This window comes from Aphelocoma coerulescens, chromosome 1 (genome assembly GCF_041296385.1).
Source record: "Aphelocoma coerulescens isolate FSJ_1873_10779 chromosome 1, UR_Acoe_1.0, whole genome shotgun sequence".
Lineage (NCBI taxonomy): Eukaryota > Metazoa > Chordata > Aves > Passeriformes > Corvidae > Aphelocoma > Aphelocoma coerulescens.
In genome coordinates, this window is record NC_091013.1 from 80,076,459 (window position 1) to 80,101,849 (window position 25,391).

The 25,391-nt window shown below is 41.4% G+C and overlaps 1 protein-coding gene and 1 long non-coding RNA gene across 2 annotated transcripts; both read left to right on the plus strand.

The window, feature by feature from the left end:
- Positions 1 to 4,154: 4,154 nt before the first annotated feature.
- Positions 4,155 to 5,790, plus strand: LOC138110119 (uncharacterized). Its single transcript, XR_011150792.1, has 2 exons — positions 4,155 to 4,530; positions 5,275 to 5,790. It is a non-coding gene; the product is annotated as an uncharacterized lncRNA (long non-coding RNA).
- Positions 5,791 to 6,571: 781 nt separating this feature from the next.
- TMEM123 (transmembrane protein 123) lies at positions 6,572 to 23,817 on the plus strand. Its single transcript, XM_069014824.1, has 6 exons — positions 6,572 to 6,701; positions 12,099 to 12,158; positions 14,233 to 14,295; positions 19,126 to 19,317; positions 20,768 to 20,921; positions 22,008 to 23,817. Exons 1-6 carry the CDS (start codon positions 6,629 to 6,631, stop codon positions 22,030 to 22,032), a joined length of 567 nt encoding a protein of 188 aa, XP_068870925.1. The 5' UTR covers positions 6,572 to 6,628; the 3' UTR covers positions 22,033 to 23,817.
- Positions 23,818 to 25,391: the final 1,574 nt, after the last annotated feature.

Genomic DNA, 25,391 nt, shown 5'->3' on the forward strand with positions numbered 1-25,391 from the left:
CAAAATGATGGCAAGGCCAAACTAATTCCAGTATAAATATTTCCTCTCACTATTAGGGCAGATTTAAGCAGAAACAGAAGCAGAATCCTCTGGAATCTAAAACATTCACAAAATGAAGACTCACATTCCAGCATATTGCAGCAGTGACCTAGTTTGCATGCCTTTTCATAGCAGCCAACAGACATATCTGCAGTCTTTGCTTAAAAGACATCAGTCATAATTACTATCTGGAAATAGGATCAGTTAAAGTGGATGAAAGCATTTTAAGACCATCAATAGTGAGAGCATGGAACTCTATGACAGACAAAATTTACAGATTTTTCAGCTGCTAAGCCACAAACAGTATTTCTTGCTTTCAGAAAGAGTTTGGTTTGTGTTTTATATATCAGGACTGGTTCACTTGTCTCAACTGTTTTTCCTCAACAGAAATAAGAACAAAAAACAACCTATATGCAACCTACTAGAAAATCCATCTTATTTCAGGATACTCAATAACATTAAAATTTTAAAAATTAGGAAAAAAAGGAATAAAACTTGGCAGCCCTGTCACTGAAGTAGACTGCTCAATGCTGCCTTCCTTGCAATGCACTGTCACATAGTACTAGGTTCTGAATGAACATAGTCTAAAGTTAAGAATTCTTTGCAGCTGATCTAGAAAGCTTGGCTATTTAAAAATAAAAACAATTACATCTTATACTAATCAACAAACACTTTTAAAGGAAGCAAAAGGATTGCAAAGCAAGCTTATTAGATAGGACTGTGAACAATGGATTGGTCGTACAAAAGAATTATATAAGGATTGTTTTCAAATAGAAAAAGAGAAGTTTGAACAGTAGAGACAGGGATGGTAGTGAAGATCAGATAGAGCAAGCCAGGCTTGACAGACAAAACCTCAACTTGGGAATTTTTGAGGGCTTTAACTGTGGAGTTTTAATGTAGCTGTTCTTTAAAAGAAATTTTGTATGTTTCTGGGCCTTCCATCAGCCCTGGCTCCCCCTGTGCTGAGGTGGCCATGTCACAGTGAGCAGAATGTTGGTAGTGGCTGTGACAAGGGCCAACGTCCTTGAGTCAGTGGGATGAGGCAGGAGGCCAAGTTCAGCCTGTGGCACATGGACTCCATGCAGACCTCAGGATGGGGTCATTTCAAGTCCACAGCTGGGATGCTCTCTTCTCTGTCTCTGTAAATTTTCACCTAAGGCTGTTAAAGGAAAGCATTTCACCATCTTACATTTTTTCTCTTAGAAAACACTTGCTGGGCATGGAATTTCCTATAGATTCATCTGAAGATGAATACGGCTGCCATTCTGGATTTATTAATTGCAATATTACCACATAGTGCATGAAATCCAGGGCAGACTTTATTAAATAGTTAAATAGCTTTCCTCCAATATTTCATTACACAGATTTTAATCCTCCTCCAATTCTCAGAAACTCATAAATCTAAGTCAATGACAACAAGACAATACTGGTGCCTTATAAAAATATCTTGGTAACTTCCCAAAGTCATGGTAGAACCTAAATTTTGACAAAGCATGTAAGACAATTTTTTATGATTCAGGTGTCTCTGCAGTAGATTATGTCCTGAGAGCTGGAAAAGCACTATTTTAATTCCTTCTTAGTTGAATCTTATTTGCCATCTTTCTTTGATTATTTTTATTTGAATAAAAAGAATAACATCAATATTTGAATAAGAGAGACTGGTAATCAGATAATACAGTGCAACTAATGCACAGGAAGAGAATACTGTCTAGAGGAGGCTCATAGACTTACACTGGGAATTTAAACATCTGTGGTACTCTTTCCTTGCCCTCTTCTATGATTTTTGAAGGCACACTTCGCCCAGAAATGTCAATGCATAGAAAAGAAGTGCATAAAAGTCACATTTTTCAAAGCCAAATGCGACATCTTCATGTTACTCAAAGTGTTGAGAAAAGAGATGAAACACAGAAGGACTGTTGTAAAAAGATCTGTCAGATAAATATTAGTCAAGTTTCCAAAACACACTCTGAAATAGCTTTTTACTTTTTTAGTTGCAAGGGCATGCCAGCTTGTGAGATGGCACATACTACAGCTCCTAGTGAGCTTAAGCTAACAAATGCACCACACCTAATCAGACTGGCTTCAGGATTTTTGTTATCAGGATCAGTGCAAATAGAGGCCAGAAGCAGTAGCAGGGAGACTTCATCATATTCAACTAAGAGCATCCATCCCAAAGCAAAGAGTTTATCTGGCCACTCTGTCAGTGCAGTGCACCCATCTGCATTATCCAGCTCCTCTGGACTCTGAAAAGATCAGCCAAAGCTGCTTGCCCCACTTATTTTTAAATAACATCATCACTTAATATTACTTTGTTAGCAGTTATTATAATAATAAGTATTCTTATTATATCTACTGTTTCCTCAACCTATGTGTTTGCTCAAGAAATGAAAAGTAGAAATCCTCCCCAACCCAATATCAACACAATAGTCAGCTGGGAAAAAAAGGACAATTATTGCTTTCCAGAATATACTAGAAACAGAAATAAAAAGAAAGCATATTTTTTATTGAATTGTCGAATTGTCTTCTGCAGACTCTTCTAGTCCCTATCTGAAAGCTTTTTTTTCTTTTTTTTTTACTCAGTAAATGGCCTTGATGTCATTAATTTTCTAGTAGGTTTGCAATGAGGCCAAATCAGTTTCTCTGGAACCAGCATCTCTTCAAATGGAAGTTTTATTTGGAATCTTACTTAACTCTGGAACATTTTTTTTCACAAAAATTAACACAGCAATATCTTCATAACAGACATGGATGAATGTGTAATGGAAACAAGGAGGGCACTAGGATCCTCCTCCTTCCCAAACACAAGAGAAGAAGAAACCAAAAAATTTTAAAAAGTCAGTGAGCACAAGCCAGCCCCAGCCCCAGTACAATACAAGAGAGGTAAATACTCCTTGCAACAGCAGCAGTCATGCATGACCTGCAAAGGCCAGAATTAGGGCTCAGGCTCTTTTGAGCTGATGAAACTCAAATAATGCAAGGCCAAACCAACAGATTGGTAAGAAAGTCAGGATGGTTGTAGCAATGGACACCGTAAGGTGCTGAGGCTTCATGTGGGCACTGATTTTTAACAAAATATGGCTCATCCCGGTTGTGTCAATATAATTTAGAACTTAATTCCTTACTTTAAAAAAAAAAATTGCATGAAGAAACCCAGGTTTGCTAATGGCCTGGATGAAGGAGATTAACACTTTGGTCAACCTGTGTTCTTACCTCTCCTTTTACAAAGCTCAAGTGTTAACTCTGCATTGCTAAGAAGCAAGGATTAAAGCTGCCCTTGCTAGTACTTCAGCAAAACGTGTTGCATGTTCCTGTCTTTCCCTGACTGAAACACTTTGCTGTAAGATAGCACTGTTGCTCTAACTCTGATGAGTAAGAATATAAAAATTACATGAGATGTGAAGCAAGGTGTCATCTATTGTGTTTGGAATAAAGCATTTTGGGGTGGAGAATAAAACTAATTTAAAAGTGGGATCTGTAAGGCTGGGAGCGACTGCTCTGGTTGTAACCTAAATTAATGTTCCTTAAGAGAGTAAGACAGCCCATCAAGTATGTCAGCTAGGAGAGATGATGGATTACAGAAGTGAACTTCCATGGTACAACAATGGGTTACTAACTGACGAGATGTATAGAAAATGACAGTGCTCATAAAACTTTTAATGAGCAAATACCGAGTCCACAGTTTTGAACACTAACTGGAATTGGTACTTCGGGTTCCCAGGTTTGCCTTTGTAGGTCTTTCCTGAGGATCAGGTTTCACATGAATAAAAACAGCTTTCCTTCTTCCAACTCAATGTTTCTGGTTTTTCATTGATCGTTCTTGTGTGTTAACCCTATGCTGGACCTGTTTTGTTTCACCTTCACCATCTCCCCAAAGCCATTTTAACTTCTCATGGATAAAAAGGATCTGAGATGTTTATGCTTAGGATCCATGAATTTTGACAATTCTGTTGTGAGGCTTTAATTTGTAGTCCTTGTGTGAATGTCCTAGCAGTTACACATCCACCTCAACAACATAAGAACAACTCTTACCACTCAAGGACATTCCTCTAGGAGGTCAGATTGTACCTTTGAAAGAACTGCCTTCAGGCAATTCCTGTCAGAGTGCTCTGGCAAGCCTTAACCGGCAATAACAAGCTCTGACCAACTTCACCTGTGACCTCCATCCACATGTCTATGCCCATTCATCCATCAGCTCAATTTCAGCTCTTGCCTGAGCCTTCAGTCCCTGCTTGAGCTGCAGCATAGCTGTGCCTGTCCCCAGCTGCCCTGATTTAGAGACTGGTTTTGCTAAAGGGACTCCAGACTGACAAAGGTGGTAGCATGTCCCCTGGAATGATATTAGACTTACTACAGCCTTGTTTCTAAGCCCTGTCCTGCCCTTCTTTCCCAACTGGACTGCCTGGATCAGGCTCATCACCTTGTCCGAGGCTACTGGTGGACTCAGTCTCTAGCACCACCCTGCCCTGCTCAGGTCCTGTGGAACTGCACCAGGTGAGCTCCTGTGGTTACCCTCAGCACCTATTCTTGCTGCTCCCTGGATATCATACAAAACTGGGGGGGGGGGGGGGGGGGGGAATCCTCTCACCAATCTTATCTTTATGTGGGAATCTATATGGGAAATCATAATTTACACCATGTACCAAAAGTGCATGATTAGTCCTGCTAAATTTTCCCAGAATGTTTCTTTCTCAGTGTAGGAACAACTTCCAGCCACCCCAATATTTTGCCAGAAATTTGCCTCCCACAGAATAACAAACACCAAATGAAACAAGTCCATACCAAAGCAATCAACACAAGAACTTCCAACACCTCTGCCTTTACACAGCAAAGAGCCTGTGCAATTGTGCAACGTGCCTCAGTGCCTGCTAACTCATCACTTCTAGGTTAGCTACACACCTATCTCCCACAGCCCCATGACTGCTCTTTGTTCCATGTATCTTAATTACTCTTTTCCTGCAGATATGCAAGTTGAGCAATGTTAATTAGGATGTTCCCAAATAAGTTGTTTCCCGGCTGGTTAAGCCTGATGTTCACTGGAGTTGTGCAAGAGCTGAACGACTTAGATATGTTAAAGATACAGATAGATCTTATATAGAGAGAGATCCTCTAAATATATATAAATTTTAAAAAATGCCTTTTTTTTCTCACTATAAGTTTTGCCTCTGTAATCAAACAGAGGCCCTTATACTCAGTAACATACAGATTACTAGTATTTCTAACCTTTTCTGGAATTAGGCCAGCTGAAGATATTACTCCTACAGCATAAAGAAAAGCTTTGGAGCATCATCTCAGAAAATTCATAGTAAAAACGTGCATACTGATCCCTGGGTACCTCAGTCATGGAAACCACACAGGAAGCTCTGCAGAACGAAGGCATAAGAAAATGCTGGAAATATAATGCATGCACCTATTTTCACTGATTGCAGACTGTGGGACCTAATTAGACTTAAAAAAGAATAAAATATTTATTCACCATTTTAGTTCACTACTCGCTTACTGAGACTTACAGAATAAATGTGAGTCTGCCAGTATGGAAGTGAGCTAGGTTTCACACAGTACCCGAGCAGAGTTTCACAACCTGCCTGTGAGCTCTCAGGTGAGGCACCTCACCCTCTCTGGCTCGGATACGTGGCTTAACATGGGAACACCATTGTGATGCAGTGACTATAAATGTAGTAGTACACGTGAAATATTCTACTGCAACTTTGCTGCTGATCCTTAATTATCCACATTAAAAAGAGTTTTCTCTAACTTATTGGAAAGTAATTTGAATCAATGTGTAGTTTTCTTTCCTTTGATGAATATTTATCAGGTTGTCTTCACTCTTAAGAACACATTAACACTTATGTTATTAACATTTACTTTTCACTTGAAAAATAAATACCCAACACCAATTTTATGTTAGAAGTACCCATGGGAAATCTCAAAGAACTGAATATGTTTGCTCCCTTTCACTTTTCCCTATCACCTTCGTAGTCAGTTTCACAATTTTCTAAAAGTACATCGGGAAACTTCAGGATGCCTCCACGGCATTAGCGCCGGTGACTTAAGAGCCTACAACAACCAGAGGCTGTGTGACAATCAGCAGCACGCACACGGACTGGGCAGTGGCACCTCGGGAAGGCGTGTGCAGTGAACCCAGGTGTTGGTTAGGTGGATGTTATTAACAAGGAGGATAAATCCACGCAGTTGAGGCTCTGCTGGCAGATGTTGAACGGTATTTGGAAAACAGATCGCCAGACATCGCCAGACATCACCAGCCGTGAGCGCTGTTCGCAGGCGGCGCTCCTGGAGCTCGGCCCCGTTTCCACAGGTGCTCACAGACGGACGGAGCGCCGCTCGGGTGTCACGTCTGTGGCACCTGGTGAAGCACGGACATCTCTCCGTTTACTAGTCTCCCCTTACGGGTACCGCAACCCTTTGCGGCCCAGCCTGACCAAAAACGGCGGGACAAGGGACAGAGAAAGAGGAGCCCACCTCTCCGCGCCCACCCCCGGCCCGGCCTCCGCCCCGCGGGCCCGCCCCGGCCCGCCCCTCGCTCGGCAGCGCGCAAACCGCGCGGGCGAGCTCCGGCGGCTCCTCCGTGGCCATGCGGTTCCTCGGCGGTGCGTCCGGCGCTCCGTGGGCGCTGCTGCTGCTGCTGCTGCTGGCCCGCGGCTCCCGTGAGTAGCGCCCGCCGGGGGCCGGGCCGGGCCGGGCGGAGGCGCTGGCCCTGCGCCCCTCGCAGCCGCCCTGCCTGGCCGCTGCCGCCACAACTCCGCCGGGCCGGCCCAGGCCTCGTCCCGCCGCTGGTGGCCGGAGCGGGGCCGGAGCTGCGCCCTGACTGCCCCCGAGCGCCCCGGGAAGCGGCAGCGGGATGGGACGGGACGGGACGGCGGTCGCCGACGCTCTGCTCCGGAGCGGGAGCCGCGGTCGCACGACCGGCGTGTCTGGGTGCTGTGACAGAAACGGGGAGGAGGGGTTAATATTCGGGATGGTTTTTAAGTAGAAACAACAATTACAGAAGGACCCTCGAGGAGCGTTTGGGTTGGGGGTGCGCACGCCCGGAGGGATGCGCGCCCGGCGCGGCCCCGCCCCCGGCAGGCGTCCGGCCGGAGCGGCGCGGGGGAGCCCGGGGTGCCCGCTGCCCCCGGCAGGGCCGGGCCGGGAAGGGAAGGGCCGCTCCCTGCCCCTGCTGGGTGCTGCCCTCTGGGGCTGTCCTTGGGCTGAGGGGCTTCTAATGGAGGCTTCGAGCTCGTGGTGGCGGTGCGGGTGGGACACGCTGTGCTTTGTCGCGTTTCTGTCAGGCCCTCGCAGCGGTGCCCCTTTGTAGTTGCCGGTTCTAGCAAATGCACAGCCTCGTGCCCGGGCTCAGAACGCCACAGTCAGGGGATCAGCGTTGACAGGCACTGAAATAAACCGAGAAGCATACAGGTCTGAGCTGCGGGAGTTGCATTTTCAAAAGACTGAAGTGCCCTATACAGTGCCACACAATTTTCCAAAGTAAAGAAGCCAAAAGATCATGGGTACCAGAACGAACCTGCTGTAAATACTGTTGAGGAATCTCAGTCAGTCCAGCAGTGTTAATATGCGGTTGTTTAATCTGGTGAAGTTGTAATATAAATTCATACCAAAAAAATAGAATGAGGAATGTAAACAGCTTTATAATTGCCCTTCCAAAAAGAAGGGCAAGGTTTTTTTTAAAAGGAGTTAACAGGTAACCACATCTTGCTTTGCTAAGATCTTACGGCCTCTGTTTAGCAACAATAGCCTGTCATTTAATGTGATATAAGATTGCACTGATCTGTCTTCTGTCATGCTGCTTCCTGAGTGCATGTGCGGATTTCACTCAGAGTACAGTCAGTGCTGTGTCCTGGGGCAGGGGTGATTTCGTGTAACTCCTGACACTCAAATGTAGTCCTTTCTCTGTATGTGAATTGGTTGTCTAGAGCTCAGTTATGATACGTTGGAAGAAGTTGTGCCCTTTTAAGGCTCAGTTTAATGTATCTGTTGAAATAGCTTCCTCCCCCCCCCTCCCCCCCCGTCCATTTAGAAACTTCCAGAAAGTACTGCTGGGATTTGTGTTGATTTCAGCAGAAGTTTGTCATTGTCTAATCAACACTACAGGAGGGAGTGTGATGCCCATCTCTGATATGCAGAAAGTGAAAGTGGCAGTACATGTGTCCTCACTCTGGTTAAGATTTTTGTACAGACTGGTTATTTCATTATAATGCTGCTCTTTTGCTCTGCTGGTCAGTTTATTTCTATGCGTCAGTCAACTCAGTGGAAGAAACATCACCAAAATAATATGGTTTAGAAAAAAATCCTTCTCACTATTATGTAAAATCCATCTGGCTTCCTGGTACCTGAGTAATGGGAATCCCTCTCCCTGTCAGGAAGTGGCTTCCACCCTCTTCCTGCTGTGTTGAGAAAAGATAGCTAGCAACATCTTCCAAGAGCTTACTTGTATACAAAACTACTCACACTAAAAAAATCAGGAGCAGCAGCAGCCTCCAGGCCTGAAAACAGGCATAGTATTTTGATTTGTGTATCATCTTCTCTTAGATTCCTGGGTGGCAGCAAAAGGTGGTGTAGTTTTTCAGTCTTAAATTGATGGGGATTGAGAATTGGTTACATGGTCTGTGTTGTTTCCATCCATGCAGTGGTGCTTATGCTTACCTTTGCAAGACTGTGGAGTAGTTTCACAATGTTAAGGCATGAGGACTCCTTTGAAATGTTGCTGAAATAATCCTGCCTGACCTCTCTCTCAGGATGACCTAACTTCTTGGTGGGTCAAGAACATCAGTTCAAAAACAGGCACCTAAAGACCTTGTTGAATCAAAAGAAAAATAAAAGTTTCCAGAAAGCAAGGACTTGAAATTATAGTTTGTCAAAATTGCCTGGCAGGTGTTACAATAGATTTGAGGTCAGGGGCTTGCTTTTATTTCAGTCTCTAGAATTCTAATTTTATTCGTTTCAACTGAAAGGAGTGAGTATGCTGATGGTGGAGACTACCTAGGGGATGGTTATATTCATGTTGCTGCTCTAACATCTCTGCTTTAACCATGCACCTCCAGCAACTCATCTGGATTGCTTAGAGATTACTGAGCAAGTGGGTGATCTTTCTGATGGACTGCACATTGTCAGTGCTTCTGTACTTTTGTGCTTTTAAACCAACAAAAGCGGAATGACTTGGGCATAAAACTCCCCTCTGTGCCTGCTATGCATCAAGCTTGAAAAGAGAACATACCCAGAGAAAATTTTATATATGACTTTTGACATGTCCCCAAAATGAATGTGTAAAGCTGTGCTTAGTAAAAATGAAGGTTTATACACCAACATCTTCCTGCAGTGTAAGGTTTAGCTACACTAGACATAAAGTGTGTGAGTCCTTCGAAATGTGTTCATTTTTTTTGTAAAGGTTGGAGTGAGCAAATTGACCTTTGTTGCATGCGGGTAGTTGAATGAGTATTGCCATTCATTTGTGTAGGGTTCTTCTACCAGGGTTCAGCTATGGAGAATAGTAATTAGGTATGTGTCTGAGCTGGAGATGACAGATTCCAAACATGAATATTATCCACTGTGTTGATTTTTGCAGGATTTGGTAAAATCAAGTCCAGTTAACGTCCTATCGTGTTGATTTTTAGAAAGTATCAGAGCTATCCCTATCACTCACCCTGGATGTATTTGTATATAACACAAGCACAAATCTTCAGTTTCTGCCACTTGGGAAAGCCCAATTCCAGCTATAAAGCTGGAAGAACTGGACTGATACTGCCCTTTCAAAAGTTTGCTTATCCAAATTGTCTCCAACTCATGAAGTTTGATGACTAGAGCAACAAAAACACAAGAGGCCCTGAAAGCACTCGACATGCCAGACTCAACAGGGGCTTTCACAGGAAGCATGCTTGCCTTCAGATACACCCAGCCAGCCACAGTTCTGTGGTTTTTTAGCTGCATCTATGCCTGATCTTAAACAGAGCAAAACAGGGCTGTCAGACAAAAATCGTGTTGATCCCCCTTCCCTGTCGTTTTCCAGTGTGTGGTGCTCTGATCCAGTTTTAAGTTGGGTATATCCTCATGCTGGTTCTGTTTCATCATGAAAAATGAAAACAAGAGATCCTTTCTTTCCTTCCCCTCTCTTCTGGGTCACAGGGAGAGTAAGCCTCAGCACAGAGTTTCTCTGCTCAGGATTCACAGGCCTAGTGTTGCAGCTGATGCTGTGGCTCCAAGAGCTGTGCTTCTGCTCGTGCACAGGATGCTGCAGCTGGCTGCCGCCTCTCTCCCCCCTTCCTTCCTGTACCAACACATGCGTGTCTACACCTGGCTCAGTGTGCATTTCTAACCCTTGCACTTCTGCTTCCTGGAGAAGGCCAGGACCCCTCCCTGTTTTGCTTTGGGACAATTGAACTGTGAAGCCTGTGGTCTGGAATAAGAGGTTCTTCTACTTGTCAAAGCCATCACTGCATAAAACCTGGGGTGCTTTTCCCTTTGCTTAACCCGGGAGTCCTTTCTGCCTCCCTGTTTGAAGTCTCCTGCTTGTCTCTGCAGTGATACATGCAGCTTCAAATTTAAAGGCAGAGTCTCAGGATAGAGAACACTGGGAATATTTTAAAATTTCCTTATATCTCCCTAACCCATTCACTGCCACATGTTCCCATGGGGCATATGCTTCTGCAAAACCCCACTTAAGGAGTATTTGTATTCTGAAGCCAATGTGTGTTATTCAGATTAAGAAACTTAGCAACGTTTGGGCATTTTTTAGAAGGAAGAATTAAAAGTTGTATCTTTTAAGCTAGATAAGGTCCTCAGCATGTTTCAAGGTGTGCAGGCCAAGCTGATCTGAACTAAACTAATACAGTCCTGCTTTCACTTCCACCTCTGTTTCCTGCCCCTTTCTTTCATCTATTTATATAGGGAGCCCTTTCTGCTAGTTAAAATATTTCTGTGCAGAAAAAAACATTCTGTGTTGTTGAAGGGGGAGGTAATGTCAGTTTTGTGTTGGCTTAGCTTTTCCAATCAGATCATTATGTAATGTGGGGGAACTTGCTGTGATGTAGAACAGTTTTTGCAGGATTGGGTCCTCTCTGGGGAAGCTTAGTTTAGCAGTGTCCCATCCTTTGTTTGTTTGTTTTCCCTAAGTTCCCTAATTAAACAGCATAATATACCTTGCAGTGCTGCCCTCGGTCTTGATATTGCAGGGGTGAGGTACAATGAGTTATTTTGCCATTTGTATTTGCAAACTTTATCATTTTGAGACCTTGGCTAAGGTTTTGTAACCACTAAGAAAATGCCCTATTTCTGTGATACTCGGTTCCGGTTATTTTCTTGTCTTTCACACGATACTAGGTGATCAAAACTAAATTGTGCTTGGCAAAGGCAGAATCCACAACTGATCCTCTTCTATTCATGTGAATGCCAGCCTGTTGATTCTCTGTGGTTTATCTTTAAATTTTACCACTTTGTTCAAGGTATGATACTTTTCGGTCCCATTCCCCATCTGCCAAATGCTCAGTGGATGCATTAACATGCCCTTAGTCACAAACTGAATAATGCAACTTCTTAGTGGAGCTAATTGTGTTTTCATGTTGTCCATGTAGTGCCAGAGCAAGCGCCTATCTGCCTGCAAAGGCTTGGCAAGCAAAGCTAAAGACTTAAGTGAGAAATTCTTGCTCTTCTGTTGCAGGTGACACAGGTCAGGTGTTACTACTGAAGGAAAGTGCGTGATTTTTTGCCTCTTTTAGTCCCATCTTCTTTTTTCTCATCTCATTTGCCTCTTTTAGTTTTCATCTCAAGGAAGGTGAAAACTTGGGATGGAGATGATAGGGAAGATAAAACAGAGGATGGGAGGAGTTTTGGTTCATTTGGTGGTTGGGTAGTATAAATAGGTGTCAGTTTTAATGCACTCAGAGCAGGCTGTTGTGCTAACGTGCTTTTATATCATCATCATAACTATCCCCTGTCCATGGTAAATTAGTCATTTATATGCCCAAAGCGAATGGCAGATGCTGTACTTTCTTTTTTTCTTCTTCCACCTAAAACTATCTTCTTATTCCTGTTTTTTTTTTCTTTTAATTTAGGAAATGAAGGCACAAACAGCACTGCATCCTTTACTACGATTCCAGGCAGTAGGTTGCCAGGTAATACTTTTGACATTTCTGTTGCTGTTCCTCAGTAGCATTGAGAAGAGCGGTACATATTATTGTATGTCTTAAACCATCCTGTAATAATTTGCCCTTTATTTTATTTTATTGAATTGTGAGCAGCTGTAGGGCAGGAGGGAGGTACTCTGATTGTCCCATCTATTCTGGGACAACTAAAGATTTTTAAGGGGAACAGTAGAACACAAATCAATTCTCATGTCCTTGGGTACCCCAGAGCAACATTGAGAGGAGAAATAAAATGGGAAAATATTGTGTATAGAAATAGAAACATCTGGCAACATCAATTAACAGTTAAAAGGAGAACCAAGAAGTCTGCTGGATTAGAATTCAGTGATCTTCAGATAAAGGCAATGCATTTTTTCGTTTGAGTCATTTTTGCCCTGTACTACTTCAGTCATCTCATTTGCTGTTGGCTGACAGTACTCTGCTTGTTGACTCACTCTGTCTTGTGTTAATTGCAATACTGACTCACACCCAAATTCCAGGCAGTAGATATGGCTTCTTTTTACCTGTATGAACATGCAGTCCACATCCAGAGCTGTCCCAGGGTTGTAGAAGTAAGCACTTAGAACCTGGGGAAAGCACAAAGATATGTTCTGGTTACAGTATTGGGCCTGTGTGGAAAAGATTTAACCCCAGGCATATCCATGGCTTATGCTGGGATAAAAGCATATCCAAGAAAGAATGTGTTTGTAATTGTACAATCAGAGACCCTTTCTCAAAGGCACTTAAATCTGCAACTTAATGTCCCAGTTATGTCAGTATAAGGGCTGAGTGTGCAGTACACAGTGTGGGGCGCTGCTTGGCTGTGATTATACCAAAGAAAGAGCAAAGTAATTGCCTCTCTGATTTCACCCCTGCCCTCCCATTTTTTGGTAGGTGGTATGAAGATGTAAATTTGGTGCATTTGTTTTTAACCTGAGCTTGCTCATAACATGTATTCAATTGCAAAGAGTTACAGACTAAACTCTTCCAGTGGTAAGAACAGCAGATCCATTCAAAGGAAATAGGTATAGGTCTGTTTCTTGACTGCAGTAGCTGTGTTGCTCTCCTCTTAAATCTCTGAGGTTATGTGCTTTGTTTTTCAGCCATGCTGAAAAGCAGCAGAGCTGCTGCAAGGCACACAACCCTGCCAGTGTGGGAGTGTGCTGTAAAAGATCACTTACTGCAGAGAAAAGAATGATCATAGAATGGGCATTCACAACAGTGCAGAATGAAGGGAGAAAAACATGAGCAGTGACACTCCCAGGAACAGCCCAGTAGATCTTTGCCAGGAGGAAGAGACACTTAATCTATATGGAGAAATACAGAAGAGGGATGCAGCAATGAGGACAGAAGTGAGAGTGGGAGAGTACCTGAGAAACCTAGGAGTAGCATGAGGAGGAAGGAGGGCCAAGAAAAAGAGATCTGGAAAGGTAGAAGTGAAACAAAGGAGAGAAAGGCAAAACCACTAAGACTGGTTTACATTTTATGTGTGGAAACAGGTACATTCTTAGGACCCTTTTTGTGTAGAGAACAGTATGCAGTAAAATGTTTCACAGAGTATCTGTCTGCCCCTATTTGACTACAGTATATTTCTAGCATCATCCCAGTTTGCAACAGAGAGGCAACAAAATGAAAGAAGAGATCGAGGGACAGAAAATGTAACTGAAGTAGAAGAATAAATACTGCAAAACCACCCCCCCAAAGTGCATAAGTAGGTTAAGAAAGTTAGTGACAGTATGGCTATTTACAGCAAATGGGATAAAACATGACATAGACATGGAAGAGAACAAACAGGACATTGAAGGAATCACATGCAGACCACTTGGGCACTGCTGTGCATACAGTGTTAACCATATTCTTGCTGCACTGAGATCTGGAAACATTTTGCAGAAGGATAAAAACCATCTGCCTTGGTGTGGGCTACTCTGCTGTATTCCCAACTGTAGTCTCCAGACACAGATACCCTGAGGAAAGTACTGTGTTGTGGGTATACTTTCATTATAGTATAATAAAGTTAAAATGAATAATATTGATTTTCTTGTTTTGGTTTTTTTTTTCCTTGAAGACAATAGCAGTTCATCCACTGTCACTGCATCATCCACACAATCTACAGCAACATCTACAGGAGGTATGTGTCTGTTCATTACTATGAACCTAGAAGTTAGCTCCAAACCTAACCCTGATCATACCAAATTTTAAAGAACAGGCCATCAAAAGTGAGTATTTGAGACAGGTGTTATCATTGTAGGGCTGGGAAGCAACATGTAAAACAACTCTGTAAAGAAGCTATATTGTTTTTCAAATTTAGGTACCATATTTCATCAGTAATTACATTTGTGATGCCATTTAAACACAGGAATCAAAATAAAACTTCAAGGAAGTTTTCTTCTTCAAGGAAGAATTGCAAGAAGTTGGGTTTTTATGTTCACTCTTTGTCTAAGCAAACTTCTTCCATTTTCATGAAGTAAAGATGAATAGGTTGTTGTGCAAACAGTGCGGATCTGTTTAATGTTATTTCGCAAAAACCAGATTTGGGGTATAACAAAATCCTGGGAGCTTGGATTTCAAGAATAGGACTCCATTTCCTTTTACATAAGACTCATAGAATCACAGGATCCTCAAGGTTGGAAGAGACCTTCAAGATCATCTGTCCAGTTGTCAACCACCATAATCACCCATAAACAATATCCCCATGTGCCACATTCAGGCTTCTGTTGGACACTGCCAGAGGTGGTGACTCCACCACCTCCCTGGGCAACTTATTCCAGTGCCTGACCACTCTTTCAGTGAACTTTTTTTTTCTAATATCCCCTGGCACAACTTGAGGCCATTTCCTGTTGTCCTTCTATTTGACCCATGGCAGAAGAGACTGGCCCCCACTTCACTAGAACCTCATGGCACTTAATACCATAGAAAATAATCCTTTGAGAGCTCATAGCACAAAATAGTGCCATTTAAGGCAGTGTCAGTCAAGTGGAACAGTTTGTCACGGGTACATTTGCATTGTTCTAGCACTACCATACTTCCTTCACAACCTGGCAGAAGAACTGTAAGTAAGAATTATTTCCCAAGGCAGCAGTGTTGCATTCATGATGCTCCATCATAAGTCACATGTTAATAAAACACATCTTTGTAGAAAGAACAAATAGCTGTATTGGATCAACTACTAGAGTTTGAAAACAGTTATTTAACCTGGGACACAAACAGTTCATCCACTTATATTTGCAGTGTTCCAGCTGTTGGCTATGTCACTATGAGATTATTAAATAAGGGAGTTAAAAATTTCATCTTCTAGAAGAACTTGTAGATTTCACTGCATTAGTAGGGACTGGATAAGAGCTAATGTCATGCAGTTGTTCAGGCTGTGATGCACAGATAGAGTATTGTATCTGAGAGAAGCTAGTTCTAGAAACTGGGACACCTTTGTGCTAAGAGCCATGGGAAAGCAGGGCAGGAACTTTGTGTCTACTTAAGATGCCTTGTGTATTTGTGGAGTTTTTTGCTGATCATAAAGTCCCAGCTACGTCATTTCATTTCCAATACAACTCCTATATTCTAATTTCCAGATAAGCTCTGAGCTACCACACTCAGAAGTTGCTTGTTTTTTTCATTTAAGTGTAAAATGCTCACTAGGAGAAAAAAAAAACCCTCACCTTTGCAAAAACCTTCCTTTTGATAGCAAGCAAGTGATGCAGTGTCTCATTCTGTTGCCTACAGTTTAGCAGTTCAAGCATGTCTAACTTGGAAAGTGCAGAGGTTGCTGTAATCTCCTTGTTGCCTTGTTCCCCATAGCCTGTAAAGCCATTGTTAACCACAGTGTTTCACCCACCCTGTGCTCCTTCTGTCTTCTGCTCCAGCCCTTGCAGGTTTCTTGGAAAGGTCTGAGTTTTACTAGTTTTGGATAATAACAGTAAAAAGAAGCCTGAGCCCTTTACTGTTAGGTACAGCATAAACCTAACAGATAGCTGTGCCTTGCTTCACAGGGTTTGGTGATTCCCATCCTTCTGTCTTTTTTTGTTCCCCTTAGAAACCTAGATTTTAATACAGTGTTCATGGATTTTGATTATCTGTCTCAACTTCTTCAGTATAAAGACTATTGGGTATATGTACTTAATTGTGCCTAAAGTCTTTGCCATTATTTTTTGGGGGGAGAGGAAGGAAGCTCTTTGTGAAGAAAGCAAAAGTCTGTTTCATTCAATCATTTTCCATGCAGAGGAAAGTATTTATTTTACGAAAAGCATTCCATAATAATTTTGCATGTTAGCACAGTGCTTATGCAATTTGAGTTTTGTGCTCATTTTTGTTGAGTTAAAACACGAAGGGAGTAGTAGCACATGCTGCTAAGAATTCTTATCTGTATGCTATATATATTTTTTTTTAATTGATGGATACAGCATAGCTATTTAGTGCTCAAACACAGGTTGCAAACCATGTAAAATACTTGTGTCTTTTAAAAACAAAGCATCATAAACCTGAACTATATTACTGGCATGCATCCTTTTCAAGTAATAAAAATTAACTCCGGCAGTCAGGATTTGTTAAGTGTGTTCGATGAAGCCCAGCTGGTCTTTTGGGGGCAAAGTAATTAGGGAAATAAAAGATAAAAGGACAGATGTTGCTAGCAAATATTCTTTCATCTTCACTTTGTTTGTAAAATAGTACAGGTCAGATTTTTCAAAGATGGAGAAGAACAGATTTGTGCCTTTTTCATGTCAGCTTCCCAAAATGTCCAGCTGCTTCAGATAGCCTCCTGCTGATGCTTTGAAATGACTGATGCTAAATACATCATGAGAGATAGGTCTAGAGATTAGACAGATTTTACTGTTAGAGTTACATCACCAAGGGCTGTAATCTTGATTAAGTAAAAAAAATAGGATTGCTACTAGAAAGGAGATGGGAGAAAAGTAATGTGTGAATGTGCTGAAATTCCTCGTAGATGTTTGGGGTTTTTTCCATCATGACTCAGGTTTTCTGTAGGGCAATTTAATACCCATGGTATAAGTACCAACTTTGTGTGACATCATTTTATAATGTTACACATCTAACAATTAGCCATTGTATTGCTCAGAAACAGAAGGCTCTTTGACACTCAGAAATCCCAGCTCAAAAACAGCCCACAGAAAACTGCTTGACACTTGCATCCAGATTTGTCTTTCTTTGGTATCACTTACATTAGCAGTGTGGCTATGAGGTGTGGTTTCACATCATGTAACTGTAGGTAGTTTCCATGTAGACATTTCCTTGCTTACTTCCTACAGTGAGGAACCATTTGATATTTATGGATCATTGTGCCTTTGGGGAGTTTTACCTGTCAGTATTAAAATGTGCCCTGAATTTTATCTGATGTATTTTACACATGCTTCATAGAGGAACTGAATTTTCGTAACTGTAACAAGGTAAGCAAATGAATGTAGTGTTCCAATTGTTCCACCTCAGTGAATGCTCATTTCAAAGGATTTCCTGGGTTTATGACACAATACAATTATAACATTAAAGAACAGGAAAACAAATAGCATTTACAAAGGAGACTGTGTTTTGCTGTTTCAGTAGTTTTAATACTGCATGTCTCAGAAGTGTTGTGTAGGCTAGTTCCTTTCTGCATGTTTACATTGTTATATTGTTGCATTTCTTGAAGTTTTTGGTGCTTATATCAGTACTGGCAGCTATGATAAATCATAGCAAAGACACAGTTTTGTATGTAGTTTCTCATGTTTTACGCAACACAAAAATATTATTCTACAGAAGCATTTTAGATGCTGTATAAAAGGCAGAGATTGAATATCAAGGTTACTCTGGAATTGAGATGAAACTGTTCTTCAATTATTCTAATTTTAGACAGTTTCAAGTAAACATGGATATAATTAGATATTTTAATTTCCATATTGAAAAGCTTTTGAGGTATTTAAAATGAGCCCAGCTTGTATGAGACTATAGAAATAATACAGAAGTAGACTGCTGCAAAGGAGCTGTTTATTTCCAGAATTCTTTCATACATAAAAGCTATTTGCATCCTACTGTCTGCTTAGAGAAATGTTAGTTGCATAACAGACTCATGTTTCTTGTTAGTTCCTTCTTAGAAAAATAAGTAATTGTTTTAAAATTGTTCTATCTGGCTGCCTTCCCTGAAGGTTCTAAGGATTTTGCTGTAAATATCAATCTCTATTATTTTTGAGTTTTGTATTGTGGTATTTTTGTTCTGAACAATTCACTAGTGTTTTCTGAGGAGGGAAGGGGAAGTGTTAGGTAAAAATAAAGTAAAAGACACTGCATGTCAATGAAACTTGTGAACAGAGTTCCAGTCTTTGTTTCAATCTTGGCAAGATGGCTCACTGCTAAATAAATTACTTAAGCCAGTACATTTACTTTAGTCGAACTTCTATCATGTTCTATCCTTAAGCTTCACATAAATACAGAATTCTCTGTGGCAAGTTTTCATGTATATGGAACCCTAGTAATGCTAGTGTTTCATTCAAAAGCAAATGAAATATTAAATCATTACTAAAATTGGCAGGAGGGGCAGGCGGGGGCATTTTCATGCAAAATCTGTTCTTACCAGAAGAGCTTTGTTGTTGGAAAAAGCAGGTGCTTCACATAGAAAGTAACTCTTGATCCAGAACTTTATTGCATTTTAACATACTGTAAGTTAGGGATGATTCTATGGAATTGGGTAGTGTTAGCCAAAAAATAAAAAGCTTACTCTTCTAAAAGTTAGGATATATTATTCAGGTTTTCTTTACAGCCTTTCCTTCAAAAAATTCTTGACCTTAAGGCCCAGAAATCAGAAGTTAGGTCTTCCCAAAGGAAAGTCTGTATGCAAGCCTGGATACCGTGCAGTGGCATTTTCAGTGTCACTCTCTTGTTCTGTTTGGGCATGATAAATTCTGTCTTACTCAATGAGTGTGCAGTTGCTTATTTTTATGTATTTTTCTGTGTGGTATCACCAATAAAAATTTCCCAGGTATGTCCACCACCACTACTCATCTGACCAGTACCAGTCAGCCCAACACCACCACCATGTCTGTGATCTGGACAACTCAGCCCACCAAAAGCAGCCAGACAGTAACAGCCACCACAGCTTCACCAGTCACATGGCCACAAGCCAATATTACAGTGGTGACCACTTCTAAGACTCCTTCCACTTCTGTAACAGGTGAGTTCACAGTTCAGGAAGCTCATAAAGGCTTGGATGCACGTTCACATGGGTTGTAGAACAGTGAGTTTTGCAGCAGTGTAACAAAAAGAAGAAAGGTATTTGCATGCTGGAAAACCAAACTAAAGTGGGGTGTCATTACTAAGCTGGGTACAAGAATGTTGCTCTGAGCACTCTGCTTACTTAAATAAGGATGTACTTAACCTGTGACACCTGACAGATTTAGGGGGAGAAAAAAAGTGCAAATGGTCAGGTCCAGCAGCTACCAGCAAGGAGATCAGCAAGATAAAGGAGAAGGGCTTGATTTTGACTATTTTGAATACAACTTCTGTGTTTGTTCAGCTCTCCTTTTTGCAGTTTATTTGAACTCGTGCCTAATACTTTCTTTTTAACTGCTGACCTGTATCTCAAAATATGTCACTGGCTTGGTAAAAAGACTTGAGTTCTGTTACCAGTGTAATGAATATTACCCTAACGGAGAATTGAGCATGAGTGTGCATGAGTCCCCCCTTATATGAAAGTTGTCAAATACAGTTTAACTGTGCCTGTTAATACAGAAATAGCGAGTGCAGAATTCAGTATTTCCTTGCACCTGGCTGTGTTCCCATCACTTTATGCTTGTACCTCTAAACACATCAGGAGTGCTCATGTGTCAGTGAAGCATAGTTGGGTAGGTGGAGCTGTCACCAGCAGAACTTGTTTTTGACCATGTAACAATCTGTGTGTAGCAAGTACAAATAGAACTGGTCACAGACTGGGTCTTTAGGTGGGAGTTTGTAGCAGATGTTACCAGTTCTAGCAGCAGAACAGCTATGGCTTATCTGAGGTCATGTTGTCTGTGTCAGTGTTTGTGTTGGGCTGCAGAGCTGATCTCACTTGGGACAGTGAGGGTACAATTGCATGAGACAAGGTAAAGCAATCCCAACAGCTTATTGCCACCAACTGTTCTGCTCCCACCATGTAACTACACTGACTGACTTGGTGGCTGTTGGACCCCTCTTGCAAGGTGACTCAGTAGGCTCATCTGACTAAAAGCAACTTCCTTTTATGCTTGGGTTAATTTCAGGCCAGCTTAGTGGGTTAAATTGGCTCATGGAGCATATGAAAAACACTAGAATTGGCCTGTGAAGGGCAGGAACTCCCTGTGTAGAAGGAGAGGAGAGGAGAGAAAAGGCAGAGGAAAAAGGGTGGTGGAGAGAAGGAGTAGTCTGTCTTTCAGAGACAGCAAGCAGTTGGATCAGCTGTGCCCATGTCACCAGAATATGGCACTTAGAGCCCTAGGTTTCCACGTGCTTGACTTGTATCTTGTCAGTTGATCTGTGTTAAATTTGTCTAATTGGGTCTTTAAGTGATACATCAGTTGGGGGGGGAGGGACAGGGTGTAGAGTAGTCCCTCAAAGCACAATTTTTCAGGTTCTGTAAAATGTGCCTTTTGTTTTCTTCTTTTCAGCTACATCAAAATCGGATGCTGTCATAGCCAATACCTCCAGATTTGATGTGGGCAGTTTTGTAGGTGGCATTGTGCTGACTCTTGGAGTCCTAGTAATTCTCTACATTGGATGCAAAACTTACCACTCTAGAAGAGGCATTCAGTACAGAACCATGTAAGTTCCCAAGGGATTGTCCCTTTTCCATTTATTACTTTCTTGAGGGGAACAAGGAGAAACAAATGGTCAGAATGAACTCTGATACATTTGTTTAATGTATGTTACATTAATATCATTAAGAGATTTCATCTTGATGTTTTGTCTTTCACCACTTCTGCCATTCCTCATTAGTATTGTGCCATTCTTCTGTGCGTTTTTTTCTCTGATCTATTATATAAAATAACTGTTATTTTTAAAAGGATCCTCATCTTTTAGCTAGTCCATGAATAGTTAACATTATACTGAAACTTTTTCTGCCGATTTCTCCTTTTTTTTGCAAGATTTCTCCTTTCTCCTAGACTCTGTTTGTTCATTCTTTGGTGTTTTCTTCCCCCTTGCCATTAATTTATAGTGAATTCTAATCAAAATTGTACCATCTCACTTGCTGTTCATACTCAGCTCTACTCAGTTTTCTACCAGGCTTCAGAACTCACCCACATTTAGTTTAGGAACCAGGTTGCTTTTCTTTTCCTCTTCAGTATCATCCATCTCAGTCAAGAAGCTTGTTTTAAGTGAGGTGGTATCATGAGACCTGTTGGGATACTGGTGTTCAGGCCTTGTTTTCTTTCCATCTTGATTCCTGCTTACTGGTCATGGAATTAAACCAGTCCCTACTGCACATTTACCCCCAGTGGCATCTGTAAATGGGTATTGTAAAATTCACATCAACAGTAGCTTCAAAAAAGGGAACCTGCTGCTGAGCTTGTGCAGTGGCTTTGATGAACTGTTACTGCTGCTTATAGGTAAGACAGGATGAACTGGCCTGAGCAACAGCTGATGTAAGAACACATGAATGGAGCATGAAAGACAAGATGTGAATGAGGCCAGTGAAAAGCTGGAGGAGTGTTGACAAAATGGAGCTGTTGAGCTAGCTTCAGGCTTGGCTCAGAGAGGACTGTAACTCCCAGATCAATATGCCCTTATCCCTTCCTAGCAAGGTGGCTTCTGCTGACAAAATAACCTTCTCAGCAGCTGTTGGTGGCTCTTTCTCACGTTGACTGTTGCTTGTAGTGCAGAACATTAATTACTGTGTTTCTTTTACAGTGATGAACACGATGCCATCATTTAAAGAGACTTCAGTGAAGACAGTGTTGGAGACCCACCCTGTCACAGCTGTTGTAACTTCTGAGAGAGTTTCTTTCATAAAGATGATCACAGTCTCTGAACCTGTCTTGAGTGTTATCCTGCAAAATGTTGAGAAGCTTTTTAAACATCCTAATTTTTTATATTTGCTTTCATAAGAGGAGCTCAGCAGTTTGTAGAGACAGTATTTTCTTTTTCCAGTACTAGTAACCAGATTTAAAGAAAATCACATATTGAGTCATTTTAAGGTGCACACAAGCACAAAGCTCTCTGAAATAGCTAATTACTAGCACAGACAATTGCATCAGTGCAATTCTAAGTAAGTTTGGGCAGTTTTTTCTAAAGTTTTGTATTAAATTGTATTTATTTTGAAGTTTGATGTGAACTTTAGTTTAGAAATTTTGGATTTTGAATTACTCAGTTAATTTTTGATAGGCTATGAAGGAGGTGTGGTTAGATAACTGTATAGAAGGTGATAATAAGTACTTTAAATGTCAGTCATTAGCTCACCAGTGACCTGCAGATACTTTCCTTAATAGGCTGTATAAGGAGGGCAGCTGCAGGAAGCATGGACAGAATGGAAATATCCATCCCTTTTCTCTAAAAGCTTCTTTTTTTCTAGCATGTCCTAATGAAGCTTGTGCAATTCAAGCTTTAATAAAAATGGAAAAAAGAAATTTTGCCATCATAAATACAAGAAGATTCTAAAATTGGCTTTTAAGTTGAAGGTAGCAATCACTTGGCTCTTGGTTTTTCTTATTACAAAGCTGTCTGCAGTGTTTTAGCAGCATTTGATAATCATTCAAAGCTATATAGAGACAGCATTTTAGAAGACTATAAACTGCGTTTTCACAGCTGTTTTCAGAACTTGGTCCTGCTGCACAGATGTACAGAGGTCTGGTCAAAAACCCAGCTGAAGGCACTCTGAGCAGACCTTCAGCTGAAGGCCAAAATGCCCTGGGGGTCCTGTGCAGGATGGCTGGTGCTGCTCCCATGTCACTGCTGCAGGCACACTCAGGTAAATCTGCTGACTTCAGTAGATGGGCTCCTGACTTACACTGCTGTAAGGAAAACTAGAACAAGGATCAGGAAACACAGGCCTGCATCTCTGTAAGTCACTGAATGATTGTTCAGTCTTGCTCAGGCTTCACCTGTAGACCCATCCCCCAAGAGGGTTGGTGTGATGGGGTTTGACTGTCCTGGTCACTGCTGGCACCAGGCCCTCATGGTGGGCACAGAGGAAACGCTGACCGGTGAGGAAGGTCACAGTGGGAACTGCACATAGGTCTGTTGGGGGCTGGGGAACAACTCATCAGGGAAAATGTAACTACTCTGGAACAGACTATTTTGTTAAGCAATAGTTTATTCTGACATGCAATGTTAAAAGTTGCCATATGGGTTTTTTTCCTTTTTCACATGGAGTAGTAAAACTGTTGTTTGCAAGGCACAGCCAACTTGAGCAAACCATAGCTAATGAGTCATCTTGCTAGCACCAGCTACTCACCTGAGAAGGGGGTAACGGGGCTGTTTCATTTTTTTAGTGCATTTGAGGGTCAGGGGGGGAGAGAGTGATTTGAAGTAACTTTTTTTTTTTTTTGTATTGTTTGGTGGAATATTACTGGATTTGACTTGAAGAGTTATGGAGACAATTCTTTCATAGAACTGTAATTCCTTAATTTGTAGAAATTAAGATAATTAAGTGCAACTCAGTTACTGGGATTGCCTTACCTCTACTGTACAGACAAATAAAATTAAATCTTTGGAGTTACTACATCAATTTCAGTTGAATTTTTAATTTATTAGCTGGTTCTGTAATTCCTACAGTCATAAGCATTGGATAAGAAGTGTTCACTATGTATACTTTCAAATGCTAGAATACCAGACCCTAGGTCATTTTTGCCCAGTTTAATAATTTCTAATTTATTCTGTAATCTCATTACTACAGTAAAGCAAAAGTATGTGTTTAAGACTTCAGACATGTCAGTGCAAACATAAAACCTGACCTCCTTTCAGGTGTTTGGAATCTAGATAAAGGAAAGGGCAGTGCAGATGATAAATTTTATTTTTATCTTTGCTTTCCAGCAGTAAGTGAAATCTCAGCTCTGTTACTCATGTATAAAGAGAGGTGGTGCTATGGTCATTTAGCCCTTCCTTAACTGAGTTTACTAATACTGTAAAGATGATTCAGTTGTTTCTAGTCTGTCCCCTCAGGACTGTGTGTCGGTTCTCTTTTCAGTGCTGATGGCTGAGCACTGCAGTTCCTAGTTCTGTCTGCCTTAGGAGCCCCTCTGGTGACACATCAGGGAACTGCATTTGCAGGGTCGTGTTTTAAGCCCAGCACCAGCATTCGATTCATTTATTACAGCTCATTCACACAACCGCTATGCAAACCTTTTATCCTTCATATTCATGGCTTTGTGCTTCATGTTAAGTGTTTTTCATTTAATACTACAGTCAGTCACTGACTACAGAACATGGCCACCTTAGGTCAGCTATCATAAATGTTACTTTTGCCCTTCAAACACGTTAAGATTAATCTTATAGTCATCTCAGGGCTGCAGTATTCTGCCTTCATCCCATAGGCCTTTCCTTTTTATGCAGCTCTCCTTTAGCCTGTATTCAGTACCAAATCATAGCACTTCCAGCTTAATTGGTTTGATGGGCCTTGGCACCAAAGGCTTCACAGCAGTCTGGAAATGCTGCAGTGCTGTATTTGTGTTTTTATTTTTAAAAAGCCTCAAACTGTTAAAGCAAGATCATGTTGCTGTGATAATATTCAGTAACTTGAATATTATCCTTTTCTAAGTATTTCATACCTTTCTTCTTTGTTCAGTGCTCTTACATACTTGTGCCACTCTATTTTTGCCTTGAAAAGTTACATAGCATTCTTAACATGCTTCATTGAAAAAGATGTAAGGAACAACATGACAGTATGCCAAAAGCAAAGTGGAAGGGCATCAGAGACTGGAAGGTGTGTAGATAACTCAAGAGGTTAAGAATTTAGGTGTGATATGGAACCAGAGGGAACGAGAATGGACCTGTGGAGAAAGTAAATACATTTTCTAGACAACACTGAAGGAGTGCCAAGTGGTGGTCCTCACAGCTGCAGTGGTATTTTCAAAAAATGTTTGTGCTCCAGCTGGGAATACTGCTGTGCTCCAAATGCAGGATGTATGCAATACCCCAGAGACTCTTACGCTTGAAGGGTCCCGTGACAGCAGCGAGGAAGCTGGGCTGGAGCATCAGTAAACACGGCGATCACATGTTCCACTAGAGACAGAAATGCAGGACTGGTGCTTTAGTAATGTCTCAGGAAGTTGATTGTGCAGCAGTAACCTCTGGAGC

Excerpts from the sequence above, each read along its gene's own strand:
- TMEM123 (XM_069014824.1), top strand. The coding sequence starts at position 6,629 with ATGCGGTTCCTCGGCGGTGCGTCCGGCGCTCCGTGGGCGCTGCTGCTG. Across the intron at positions 6,702-12,098 it reads GCTGCTGGCCCGCGGCTCCC|GAAATGAAGGCACAAACAGC; the intron begins GTGAGTAGCGCC and ends CTTTTAATTTAG. Across the intron at positions 12,159-14,232 it reads TCCAGGCAGTAGGTTGCCAG|ACAATAGCAGTTCATCCACT; the intron begins GTAATACTTTTG and ends TTTTCCTTGAAG.